Consider the following 14363-nt stretch of genomic DNA (forward strand, 5'->3'; position numbering starts at 1 on the left):
ATTTAATGGCTTATGCAGAGACGGACTATATAAAATGCTATTTTACCAAGACAGCCATCATTGGCGATGTTTTCAAAGAGAATATGAGGAAATTATTGTCAATTTATTCTTAAAACTAAATTTATGTTTTTTCATTTTTATTCTCAAGTATTATAACCAAAAATGTAGAAGTGGCTTCAAAGTTGTAAAAAATAGTCTATAGGGGAGATGAACCATGAGAGACTATGGACTCTGAAAAACAATCTGAGGGGTTTGAAGTGGCGGGGGGGTGGGAGGTTGGGGTACCAGGTGGTGGGTATTATAGAGGGCACAGCTTGCATGGAGCACTGAGTGTGGTGAAAAAATAATGAATACTGTTTTTCTGAAAAATAAATATATTGGGAAAAAAAAATAGTCTATAAAATATTCCTTTAGTAATGGAATGTTCGTACACACTTGGAAGGAACATGAATTGGTAAAGCCTTTTGAAGGGTAACTTAGTAACGTGTATAAAACTTTATGTGTCCATATCCTTTGATAAAACAATTCTATGTTCAGAAATGTATTCAGTTTGTACATTTACAATTGTACAAATTGCCCCAAGATACATCTACAAAGCTATCTATAATGAACTTATTTTTAGTAGAGGAAAACTGGAAGTAGCCTAAATATTCATCATTAAGGAACTGGCTAGGGGTGCCTGGGTGGTTCAGCCCAGGTCATAATCCCAGGGTCCTGATATCAAGCCCTACATCCATTTTGCTGCTCAGCGGGGAGTCTGCTTGAGGATTCTTTCCCTCTACTTTGCCCCCCCCATGCCCCTCCCATGCATGGGTGCGTGCTCTCTCACTCTCTCTCTGATAAATAAATAAAATCTTAAAAGAAAAAAAAAGGAGTTGGCTAGATAACCTAGGACAGAAACACTGATGATAGAAGAACCATTAAGAAGACTTTGGCAGGGGACACCTGGGTGGCTCAGTCAGGTAACCATCTGCCTTTGGCTCAGGTCATGATCCCAGGGTCCTGGGCCTGATCCCTAAATCAGGCTCTTCTCCCTCTGCCTGCTGCTCACTCCGCTGGCTCGTCTCTCTCTCTCTCCCTCTGACAAATAAATATATAAAATCCTTAAAAAAAAAAAAAAAAAAAGATTTTGGCAGATCTGCACATATTAACTCGAAAAGTAGCCCAAGATATAAGGCCAACAAAGAGAAAAAAGAAGTAGGAAGCAAGTTGTAAAAAAGTGTTCAATGTAAAGAGATTTACATAAAAGCTAAAATGCATATATACATTTATTTTTAGAAATATAATTGGCTGTAGAGAGAAAAAAGTCTCCAAAAGGCTAAACAAGGTGTGTTTAACAATGGCTTCCTCTAGGGGTTGGAATTTAAAAACTAAGGCAGGAAGGAAATTTATTCCTTTTTTGCGGAGGTGTAAAGATTTTGCTTTAATAAAAATTAAGTAAATAAACAGAGAATTTTACTTATTTCAGAAAATAATTTAAAATAATGGAAAAAAAGTATTCCTATAGTGAATTAAGGGTAAATCAAGTAGTTTATATAGCTTTTCTTGAAGACTTGAAAAGTACAATGGATTTCTGTGAAAATTACAGTATAATTTAAATTTAATACCCTATTAAAAACAGAATGAAAATATATAAAAAAAGAACCAAAATCTTAAAGTATATTTGGGGACGCTGAGTATCTTTTTCTCTTAATCATATTACCTTAATTCCAAATTATATTACCAAAATGAGAGGCCTCTGAAACATGCCTACAAACATGAAAAATGTATTTTCCAGTGAACATTTAAGGATTCAAAATTGTCATGGCTTGCTTGGTTGACTCATCTAATCTTTGTTGTTTCTCATCTTTGCCACCCACACGAGAGCAAAAAGGTGTGAGAAGTAGCCAGATCCTCAGGTATGAGAAAAACCCACTGTCTACACTGAGTCTTACATGGGTATTGGGAAATAAAAGTAAGTAAACAAACAAACAAAAAAAGGACCCTTTAAAGGCCTGCTGAATAAATGAATTATAAAATATTTGGTATTAATATGAACACAAATAATATCAAATATTTGATAATTTATAATAATATTTTTCCGTTTCTTTTTTCTCAACAAAACGTAAGGAGGCGAAATTGGAGATTACCTTGAGCGTATTCACTTCCTCTAAGGCATCATTTCTTTCACGCTTAAGCCTTTCTATTTCATCTGCCTCTAAGGAATCACAGGGAAGAAGCTGTCAACATTAAAACATAAGAAAAAAGTTATGCATTAGATGTTAATTATGAGAACTAGCATAAAAACCCTTTTTGACGAGTGTTAAGCTTTTGCATTTTAATAACCAAATTTATTTTGTTACTTTGGAGTCATCTGATTAGATGAAAGAGAATGTTAAAGAAATCTGGGGTAACTTGATTTAAGCTTGAGTTTGCACTGCTGTTATTTATAACAGAATCTAGATGATTATAAGGTATACATACTGTATTGTCACCTTTATGTCATCAATTTTAACAATATAATTTCCCTTAAAGGTCCAAATTCTACGACTGTGTTTATGATGTCAAAAAGACTTCAGGAGAAGATCGGGAGAGAAACAAACCACAAGAGACTCTTAATCTCACAAAACAAACTGAGGGTTGTTGGGGGGAGAGGGGGTGTAGAGAGTATGGTTGGGTTATGGACATTGTGGGGGGTATGTGCTATGGTGAGTGCTATGAAGTGTGTAAGCCTGACGATTCACAGACCTGTACCCCTGAGGCAAATAATATACTATATGTTAATAAAAATAATTAAAAATTTTTAAAAAATAATAAAAAAAGACTTTATGAGTTATCAACATAAACTACTCCCCAAAATATCCACCCCATGTCCATGGCATCTGAGGCTAGCAAAACACTGGACATTATCAGCCAAGAGAGTTTGTGTGAACCCAGTAAAGGTCACTGATTAATTCCACACCTTGTTTTGACTATATGAAATGCAATGTTAACAGCCAAGCAGCTTACAAAGATTCATGCACAGAAACTGTAGACTGAAGGTAATATTAATAATTCAGGCACAAGTGAACAACCACCACCACAAAATAGCAGAGATGGCAATTCCTCTTCTCTTACTGCTAGCATGATCTGACAGTCAATTATAAGGTAAAAAAAAACCAATGACAATCTAATCAGAGATAAAAATCCAAGTCTAATTATAGCCATCTTATATGTATAAATTATAACAGAACTAAAAAAATGTATAGAAAATATAATTTAAAGGATTATGTAGAGAAAATGATTGCTTTATAAGTATGGGCTTAAGGCAGAGCCTTTCAGACAGGAAAGATGAATGCAGAGTGACAAAAGATGATAAAAATAATTAATGATAGGGGTGCCTGGTGTTAAGCTTCTGCCTTTGGTTCAGATCATGACCCCGGATCACGACGGGCTCCCTGCTCAGCAGAAAGCCTACTCCTCCCTCTTTCTCCGCCCTTCCCACTCTCTCCCTCCACCCCTACTCTCACTCTCTCTAATATACAAATAAAATCTTAAAAACAAATTAATGGTATCACATTTATTACGAACTTACTATGTGCAGACACACTGCTAAGGGCCACATACATTCATACATACACATACATACATACATACATTCAATACTATATCCTTCCTATAACCTTGTCTCCATTTAGCAGAGGAGGAAACAGGCTCAGGTTAGCAACTTATGTAAGGTCTCACAGCTAATAAATGGCCACCCCAAGATTCCCACAGAAGTCTGATGTCAGTTAGATTTTTACTAACTGCCCAAGAGAAATCATGATGGAATAGATACAATAAATGCAGGTTTGATTTCTAAATCCTAGCATAACTGAAGTAAGAGCCATTCCTCAGTTTTGGGGGAGAAATATTTTTCCTGCACACTACTGTTTCCTTTGGTCCTGACAGTTACCTTTGAGTATCTATTTGTTTCACAATTTACGTCATCACATCATCTTCATCTGTCTCTGTTACTCTACTCTTTCTTGAGTACTCAACACCCACTCCTAGAATTCATTCTTATACTGTTTAGGATTAGTTTGTTTGTTTGTTTGTTTTTTAAAGATTTTATTTATTTATTTGACAGAGAGAGATTACAAGTAGGCAGAGAGGCAGGCAGAGAGAGAGAGAGGAGGAAGCAGGCTCCCTGCAGAGCAGAGAGCCCGATGCGGGACTCGATCCCAGGACCCCGAGATCATGACCTGAGCCGAAGGCAGCGGCTTAACCCACTGAGCCACCCAGGCGCCCTAGGATTAGTTTTTAAGACATTTTCAAATGTAACAATATTTCCTGAAGTATGTTCTAAAGGATATTAACTAGGTTTGCACAAAAGCCAAACTGAGTGGTGGGGACGATGGCAGCGGACCCTGTGGTCAGGTAAATTTGAGAAATGTTAGGATTTAGAAAAAAATGAACTTCTTTCCTGCAAGGCTTCCAACATCCATAATAATTTGCTAACGAGCATTTTTAATATCCCCAAAGGAAATAAAATTTAATAATTTGTTGCTTTTCCTCAAGTTATTTGGCCATACCCTTGACCACTACACCTTTATTTATTTACAGATTTTTGTTTATTTATTTGACAGACAGAGATTACAAGTAGGCATAGAGGCAGGCAGAGAGAGAGGGGGAAGCAGGCTCCCAGGACCCTGAGATCATAACCTGAGCCAAAGACAAAGGCTTAATCACTAAGCCACCCAGGTGTCCCACCTTTATTTATTTTGTGGCACCTCACTTGACTAATGTCTACAAATACAAAGTGTTCTGGGAAACACTGCTACTCAATATTCAGATAAGCCTATTGTTATCTTGCATGCTACCTAAATGTGAAATAACTCAAAAGTTTAAATAAGAATCTAGATAACAGAGCTAATTATATATATATATTTTTTTTTTAATTTTAATTTTTTTTTTTTTTTACTAAGTGAAATTATAGACAGGGATTTTAGGGATGCGATTAAAAACTTTGGAGCTTAAAACATGGTGGCAAATCATGCAGAAAAAGGCGCACGGCACCATTTTAGGAGGCAAAACACTAGGCTTCAACAATCACAGAACAAACTATAACTTAAAAACAAAACAAACCAATATGTGTTATAATTCTATTGCTATTTTGGGCTAAGCAGTGAAAACTTCTAGCCAGAGAACTGGTCATAGATGGTACCTGTGAATTCTGTGAAAAGCCTCTCTGTGCTCAGTCGTATGTTAATAAGAGTTTGAATATGCTTCAAATAAGCAAGCAGCAGATGAAATGAATTTTTGCTATTTAATCTCAAAGGATTCAGACAGATAATTGTTTTCTAACCTCCTTCCAGTTCTTGGACTATTCTCTTACCTTTCTCCATTCCTTTCCTGTCTGGTTCTCCCAGTATCATTTGTGACCCTCAGGTCCTCCAACCTCTGAAACACCCGGTAAATAACATTGTAAATCATTTCTACTCTACTCTGGATAGCTACTATTTTACTGTTCACATTCTGAAACTCAACTCATCTTCAACAGAACAATAAAGTCTGTTTCAGGTCAATTTTTCCCTCCTAGATGAAAGCCTTCTATTAGAAACCCATTCAATCTCCTCCTTTCCTTAAAGTTTCTGTATATTCCCTTATTTTCTCCTTCCTTTCTCTTGCTCCCTCCTTTAACTTCTTATAATTTGCTTAATAAATCTTTCCTCCCGTCCCCGCATTTTGAAAATAATTATCTTCAATGTCAGTAGTTAACCTAGCATTTGACAAAATAAATGCACCCCTCCATCAACTTTTCTTCTCTGTTTCATGGAACATTGCTTAAGCCATCTTTCTTTGAAATTTTCTCTTCCCTGGGCTTTTGATATCCCACCATCTCCCCTAACCTTCAGAATATTTAGGCTGTTTCTAATGACTTAATTTTATTTCCACTCCTTAAATGGGAGAGGGGAGGACCCCCAAAGTTTGTTCCTTTCTCCCTTTTTCTCTATAAGGTCTCCCTGAGTGCTCACATTCACTGCCTCACTTCAGCCATCACTCTCCAAATCATTCCAAATCCCCCTTTGTGTCCAATTCTTTATTTCCGATGGCTTTTTGATTATTGACACCTGTCAGCATATTGAATTTACTCTTTAAAATCCAACTATCATCATCTCCACTTATTTCCCAACTTCTACTGATAGCCAACCCATTATTAATCATCTGAATCAAAACTCTCAGTTATCTTTAACTCATTCTCCCTTGGTTCTTACACCCAATGCAAGTCTTAATGGTAATACACTTATTATTATATTACATATAATTATATATCTAATTATATATGTGTTATATATATAAAATGTTATATATATTATTATAACTATTATATATATTATATATAATATTATATACCTGACTCTCTATTCCTTTCCAATATCTTCAACTTCACCATAGTTTAGTTCTTAATATTCTGTATTTGGACTCTTTCCTTTGCCCACTATCTAGGCTACCTACCACCAGTTTCATTCCCTTCCAAGATAACCAACACTATTACAAGATTACTATTTCTAATTACTTTGATCATGTCATAAAATTCTCCCTAATGGCTCTTCATTGGCAACTAGTAAAATATAACCTTCTAAGTGTAATATTTGCCCTTTTAGGCCTAACTCCCTTCACTGATCTGCATGTACTCACTTTAAAAAAAAAACAACTAGATACTCTCTGCTTACCATCACATTATATATATACATTTTTATTCATGCTAATTCTCTTAGCACGTTCCATCCACTTCTTAAGCAGATAAAATCCTGTATATCATTTAAAACTCATTCAAATGCCAAGTCTGTTCGGAATCTTCTCTAAATTGTTGAGCCCTGTTAGTACTACGGCCTTATCATGCAATGCTACAGTTTTTTAAACTATAATTATTTGTGTATATGCCTTTCTATACGTAATACCCTTAAGTTCCTTGAGAGACAGGCTTGAGTTTTGTTTTAATAATATACTGGAGCAGCTAACACAATGCCACACGCTGGGGTTGTTCAATGTATATATCTAATGTTTTACAGAGGAGTACATACTGCTACATATAGTGAGAAATGCCTTTTCTATCTTGACCCCAGTATAAGGGAAACATTACTCATGCACACACAATTCACTATGATATTTCCCACTCTATTCTCTCACTTGTTAAAATGGGGGTTGCAATCCACCACATTGATTTAGCAAGAAACCAAACTGTGAAAAGTCTACTTTAGGGAATTTACATTGTTCTCTCTGTGATTTTAAGATAATCCCTGTATGATATTTAATTAGGATGGTAAACTCACTATATTATTATGATAGACTCAAGTCTGTGGTTGCTAGGTTTAGAATTCTGCTAAATCTAGGCTCCAACCGTGCTTTTCTGTAGGTAACCTTGTCCCAGCCACAGGTATAGCATGGTGTGAATTTTTAATATAGCAATGATGATTATAATCACAGTAGGATAATTACATTTTTAGAATGAAATGCTGTATTATTCCAAAATAAGCTTTTTGTTTTTTGGGTTTTTTTGTCAGCTAAACAAAAGTAGGACTGACTTAGACTGACCCAGCAATTCTTCCTTCTTGAAACATGGCATCTCAGGAAATCTTACGAGTCAGGTGAAATGATGAACAAAAGAAGCTCATCACGAAAGAGTATCTACTGGGTGATTCTATTTATTAAGATGTTCAAGAACAGGCAAAAGTAATCTACACTAATGTAAGTCAGAAGAGCGGTTCCATTGTGAGATGGGTGTGGTGGCTAACTGGGACAAAGTTGATACAATGGAGTCTTGGAGTGGTGATTATACACAAGATACTAATAGAAATTCATCACGTCATACACTTGAGATTTTTACACTTCACAGGGTGTCCATTATGCTTCAGCAAAAATATAAAAAAAAAAAATAAATTAGGGCGCCTGGGTGGCTCAGTGGGTTAAGCCGCTGCCTTCGGCTCAGGTCATGATCTCAGGGTCCCGGGATCGAGTCCCGCATCGGGCTCTCTGCTCAGCAGGGAGCCTGCTTCCTCCTCTCTCTCTCTGCCTGCCTCTCTGCCTACTTGTGATCTCTCTCTGTCAAATAAATAAATAAATAAATCTTTAAAATAAAATAAAATAAAATAAATTAAAGAAAAGACAAGCCAGAAAAAGAAAACACAAGTAAAAAACAACCATCCCTAACAGATGGATTATAAAGATTTGACTCTGTTGTTTCTGACAAGATGGTTGAGGGGGTAACCATAGTGGAATTTCCCTACTTTCACAGACTGTCAGCGTCCTCAACCACAGATCAATTGATACTTCAGATGAGGCACTATGGTGATTTTTTTCAACAACAACAACAGAAAGTTTAGGAATACTAATACAATATTAAGATATTTTTCATTTGTTTCTGATGAGCTACTTGACAAGCAGTGATTTTTATATAATTTTTCAAACTGTGGTAGAAGACCCATTAGTGAGTTTTAGGTCCAAATATTTAATGAAATAGAACTGAATATTAAATAACAATGCAATGATGTGGAAAATGGAAGTATTACATCGATACTTTTGCTTCAGTTATATATGTAAGTGTGGTAAAGTAAAAGGTATTCTTATTACGGATTCAGGTGAAAAAAGAAAGGTAACATTTTATGGGGATATCTTCTAGATGTTGACAAGCAGAACACAACAAAGGAAGCCTTATAAACGGATACAATGACAATTGCGCAACATTTTGATCTGAAGCCACAGACAGGAAATTATTGGCATGCAGAAGACCTTGCACAATTACCACTGTCACTTGGCTTTTGTCATCAAAGTATCACAGACTTAATACACTTTTATCTGCCCTAAAATCACTGGCTAGAAAGGAAGTAAATTACTAATTCAGAGCACCAGTATTTTTTGCAGCTGCTGAGCAACCTTTGCACGCTCACCCAAAGTCCTCTAAATTCCCCGTTTCTCTTATGTTAGTAAGCCACCCAACCTCCACTGTTGCCTTTCCTTATCAAAAGTGGGGACAGTAGCTTTGAGAACTGTTTGGCAGTAAGAAAACAATCCTCTGCTGTCAATATTAGCTAGGAAAATACAGAACACCTTAAACAGCAGAAGAAAAACAGTGCTCTTACAGGGTCAGTTTTCCTACCTTAAATGCTACTAAATCAGTTCTGATAAATCAGTGCCTCAATTCTAGAAGACTGGGTGATCTCCCAAAGGTTTCCAAATACCTAGATCACGGGAAATCTCATTCTCAATGATATGAACTCTAATTTATTGCTCCTGTGACGGCAAAATGGGATAGCCATTTTGGAAGACGGTTTGATAGTTTCTTATAAAACTAAATGTCTTCTTACTATATGAAGAAGCAACTGGGCTCCTTGAGATCTACCCAAAGGAGTTGAAAACTTATGTTCACACAGAAACCTGCAAATGGATGTTTATAGTAGCTTTATTTACAATTGCCAAAACTTGAAGGCAAGCAAACGTCCTTCAATAGGTAAATGGATAAACTGCGGTACATTCAGATAATGAAATATTAATCAGCAAAGAAAAGACATGAAAAGATACAAAGGAACCTTAAATGCATTTTACTAAGTGGAAAGCCAATCTGAAAAGGCTACATACTGTATGACATTATAGAAAGGGCAAAACTATGAAGACAGTAAGAGGATCAGTGATTGCCAGGGTGAGGGGCGCAGGTGTGGAGAGATGAACAGGCAGTGCACAGGAGTAAAAATCAGAGTGGTAAAAATACTACCTATGGGGGTGCCTGGGTGGCTCAGTGGATTAAGCCTCTGCCTTCAGCTCAGGTCATGGTCTCAGGGTCCTGGGATCGAGCCCCACTTCGGGATTTCTGCTCAGCAGGGAGCCTGCTTCCCTCTCTCTCTGCCTGCCTTTCTGCCTATTTGTGATCTCTGTCAAATAAATAAATAAAATCTTAAAAAAAATACTACGTATGATATCATAATGATGGATACATGTCATTTTATATTTGTTCAAACTCACATAGAATGTACAGCACCCAGAGTGAACCATAATCTAAACTATGAACTCCAGGTGATAATGATATGTCAATGCAGGTTCATCAACTGTAACACTGTACCACACTCTGGTGCAGGGTATTGATAATGAAGGGGGCTATACCTGTGTTGGGGCTGAGGGCAGGTAGGAAATCTCCCTACCTTCCCTTCAGTTTTGCTGTGAACCTAAAAATGCTCTAAAAAATGAAGTCTTAAAAACAAAAAAAAGACATCATTTATTATAAAGGCAAGAAAGTAAAAGGTAACTAGAAACATAACAAAAGATTAATAAAGCTCGTATTGGGAAAAATATATCAGATGTATTATTTGCTATTCAAGAAGATAAAATTAAGAAGTCAAAACATGCTTGTAGGTAGGAAGACTTGGATTTATAAAAATGTTGTTTCTTTCCAAAATAATGTAGAAATTTAGTATAGTAAGATTTTTGCTAAAATTTATTTGGACAAGAAAAAAGATTAGCCAAAGTAATATTTAAAAGGAAGAACAAAGTGGAAGAATGCATTATTAGATATCAATATGTATCTTTTTATTATTTTTTATTATGTTATGTTCACCACCATATAGTATGTCAGTACAGAAGAATCTAAAAATGCACATGGAAATATGGAAATCTTGTAAATGGCAGAGCTGGACTGCAATAATTCATCCCCTGAAATATGATTATATTTTAAAAGTTACCTTTATGAAAAAAATTGATGAAAATTTATATATTTGTATTTTTGATTGTGTACCAATAAGGCAGAATTACTACTCAATTCAGAAGAAAATTTTAATGTCAGAGCTTATGAATACAGTAAATTAAAACAAATACATTTTAATTATCTAAATTTTTACAACAGAATATGATCAATGACTGATTTTTTTCAATGACTGATTTTTAAGTATACTGTATTTTTTAATATTTATTTATAACTTCAGTATACTATATTCCTGAACTTATATCAAGATAATATTTTAGGGTAACACAGAATAAAAATAAAAGCAGGAAAAAAGGAAAGATGATAAATTTCTCAGAAGAATTCAAGAATGAATTTTCTTTTAAATAAAATGAATATGAGTACCAAAAACTATAGTAGTTAGATTCCATTAGATACATTTAGAGGGTTATGTAACAGTTTTTTTTTTTTTTTAAAGAGAAATATTTATAGTCATGGGAAACCAAATCAAAACACCAACAAAAAGAGAAGTGGTATCACTTTATGATTAGATTGAGTTGATTTTAAGGCAGGAAACACTCTAGAGATGAAGAGATTCAATGTCCTGTCAGGATATAACAATTCTAAAATCATAATATACCTATAATACAGCCTATGATATGGAAAGTAAAATTAAAAAATTAGCAGAAGGGAAACTTTAAAATGAAATGCCTCTTGCTCAATAACTGATAATAAAAGAAGATAAGAAATGAAAAAGGAAATAGAAAATTTGGGAGAAAATAAAAAGGGGAACAGAAAATTTGAATGACATGATTAACAACCTTGACCTAATTTATATACAGGGAACACTAACACTATACTCACTTTAGGGCAGAACAGACTGCTTTTCAAAAAATGGGAAATAGTCTATAAAATTGACTATATGCTGAATATATGGTCAAAGGATTAATACCATGGAAAATGTGCTTCTGACTTCAGTGAAGGACACTAGAAATCAGCAACCGGAAGGGAACTATATTACTAGAAAATGTCTAAAACAGTTCAAAATAAGAGTCAAAGAAGCAATGACAATGGAAATATTACATACTGAATGATAATTCAAATATGATCTATAGAAATCTGTGGCTGTGGTAACTTTGTAAAAATTGTGTAGTACCGTCTATGAGATAAAAATGAGTATCACAAAAATAATCAAACCTAAAAAAATTCCGTTATTTTTTTATCTTCTTATTTCTTTCTTTTTTTTTTTTTTTTTTAAAGATTTTACTTATTTATTTGACAGACAGAGATCACAAGTAGGCAGAGTGGCAGGCAGAGAGAGAAAGAGGAGGAAGCAGGCTCCTTGCAGAGCAGAGAGCCTGATGCAGGGCTCGATCCCAGGACACTGGGATCACAACCTGAGCCGAAGGCAGAGGCTCCAACCCACTGAGCCACCCAGGCAACCCCCGTGTTATTTTTTTAAACAAATTTTAGTATCTTGATGAAAGGGAAAATTTTCTAGGAAAATATCCATTAACAGAATTATTCAGGAAAAGGACAAAAACTTGAATAAAATAATCCTAGAAGACATTTAAAAAATAGGAACTATCTCCTCTTCCAAAAAGACCTAGGCCTAGACCATCTGGCATATGAAACACTTTCAAACCTTAAAGGAAGAGATAAAGTTTCTATTATGTAAGCTCTTGCAGAAAAACAGAAATGGCATAAATTTATTTACAAATTTAAAAATGTTTAAGTGATTTTTAAGTAAGTAGATATATTATAAACCTTATTTATTAAATAAGGTAATGCTAGCTTCTTTTAAAAAATTAAAAATATAAAATGGCTCAAATATCATGAAAAAGTTTTTTGGTCACTTTTGTAGCTCCTATTCCAACAGTAATTCTGAAAAAAAGTAAAATTTTGTGGGAGAGACAAAAATGTAATTAACTTAAAATGACTACCTAGAAGGGGAGCCTGGGTGGCTCAGTGGGTTAAGCCTCTGTCCCTCTGTCTTCGGCTCGGGTCATGATCTCAGGGCCCTGGGATCAAGTTCTGCATCGGGCTCTCTGCTCAGCAGGGAGCCTGCTTCCTCCCCTCTCTCTGCCTACTTGAGATCTCTCTCTGTGTGTCAAATAAATAAATAAAATCTTAAAAAAAAATGCCTACCTAGAAAACCCAAGACAACTGGAAAACAGGGGAATAAGAGAGTTCAATAAAGTTGTATTGTACAACATACACTCAAAAATTAGTATCTTGGGGAACCTACTGACTCGGATAGTGGAACATGAGACTCCTGATCTTGAGGTTTTAAGTTCCAGCCCCACACTGGGTGTAAGAATTACTAAAAATAAAGTCTTTAAAAAAAATTAATATCTTTACTAATTATCAATTAGAAAATATAATTGTGGTGTGCCTGGGTGGCTTAGTGGCTTAAAGCCGCTGCCTTTGGCTCAGGTTATGACCCCAGGGTCCTGGGATCAAGCCCCACATTGGGCTCCCGGCTCAGTGGGAAGCCTGCTTCTCCCTCTGCCTTTGCCTGCCTCTCTGCCTGCTTGTGTGCTCTTTCCCCCTCTCTCTCTAACAAATAAATAAATAAAATCTAAAAAAAAAAAAAGAAAGAAGGAAAATATAATTGCTAAAAAAATCCCATTTCCAATAGCAATAAAACTACAACATACCTATTCAGACTAACAAGAAATATTTAAGACAATATGAAGCAAGATACAATTTTCTCTTTCCAAAATATCAACAAACACCTAAATGAATGGGGGAAATAAACCATGTTCATCTCTCCCAAACTACTCTGTAAATTCAATGCAATTCCAATTTTAAAAAGTCCCGATTAAATTTTTATTACCACAGCAAAAATGATTCTAAAGATCAACTAGAAGATCAAAGTCAAGAAGTTAAAAAGAAAAAAATCAAGGACTTAGCCTACCACATAGCAACAAACCTAGAAATAAATGCCTAGAATAATTAAAATAGTAATGTACTGGCAGAGAGAAATCAATCAATGGAACAGAGCAGTGAGTCTAGAACAGATCTGTGTAATAGAGATTTAGTATAGGATAAAGTCTGTATTTCAAATAAGTGGCAAAAATGAAGAAGGATAGTTACTAAGTAAATTATGGTGGAACAAGGGCAAGTGGTTATCTCTCTGGAGCCCTAACTCATGCACAGACAAGAACAGATTTTGAGGGAACTAAATACATAAATTGAGAAGACCTTCCTGAATGATACAATAACACAGAAACTCCATAATGAAAAGGCCTGAAAAATCTCATATATAAATATAAATGTCATAAATGTCAAAGTTCTTTTTTAAAGATTTATTTATTTTGAGAGACAGAGAGTGGGGGAGAGATTGGATGGGGGAGGGGCAAGGCAGAGGGAGAGAGAGAATCTTCAAGCAGATTCCTCATTGAGTACAGAGTCTAAAGGGGGGCTCAAGCCCAGGATCCTGAGAGCATGACCCGAGACAAAATCAAGAGTCAGACGCTTAACTGACTGAGCCACCCAGGCACGCCTAAATGCCAAAGTTCTGTAGAACAAAGGATGTGTGAAGTTAACACCTTCACAATTACATTTTCCTTAAAGCACAAAAAAGGCAAAAGAGGAGGCAAAAGAATACTTAAGATCATGACCTGAGTCAAAACTAGGAGTCGAATGCTTAAGGGACTGAGGCCACGCAGGCACGCCGGCCTTCATGTTAATCTGGATGCTGATGTATGAG

The 14363-nt window shown here is 35.5% G+C and overlaps 1 protein-coding gene across 9 annotated transcripts in view; it reads right to left on the minus strand.

The window, feature by feature from the left end:
* The window catches only part of STXBP4 (syntaxin binding protein 4), a 270874-nt gene that overhangs the window by 210119 nt on the left and 46392 nt on the right, over positions 1 to 14363 (minus strand). For all 9 annotated transcript variants that reach the window (XR_006384565.1, XR_006384564.1, XR_006384562.1 and 6 more), the window contains one exon: positions 2130 to 2219. Coding sequence is in view for 4 of the 9 variants with exons in the window: in XM_044248640.1 (XP_044104575.1) it covers positions 2130 to 2219 (90 nt within the window). In the remaining 5 variants the exon portion in view is untranslated. The remainder of the gene's footprint in view (positions 1 to 2129; positions 2220 to 14363) is intronic.

The sequence above is a fragment of the Neovison vison genome, chromosome 5 (assembly GCF_020171115.1).
Source record: "Neovison vison isolate M4711 chromosome 5, ASM_NN_V1, whole genome shotgun sequence".
Lineage (NCBI taxonomy): Eukaryota > Metazoa > Chordata > Mammalia > Carnivora > Mustelidae > Neogale > Neogale vison.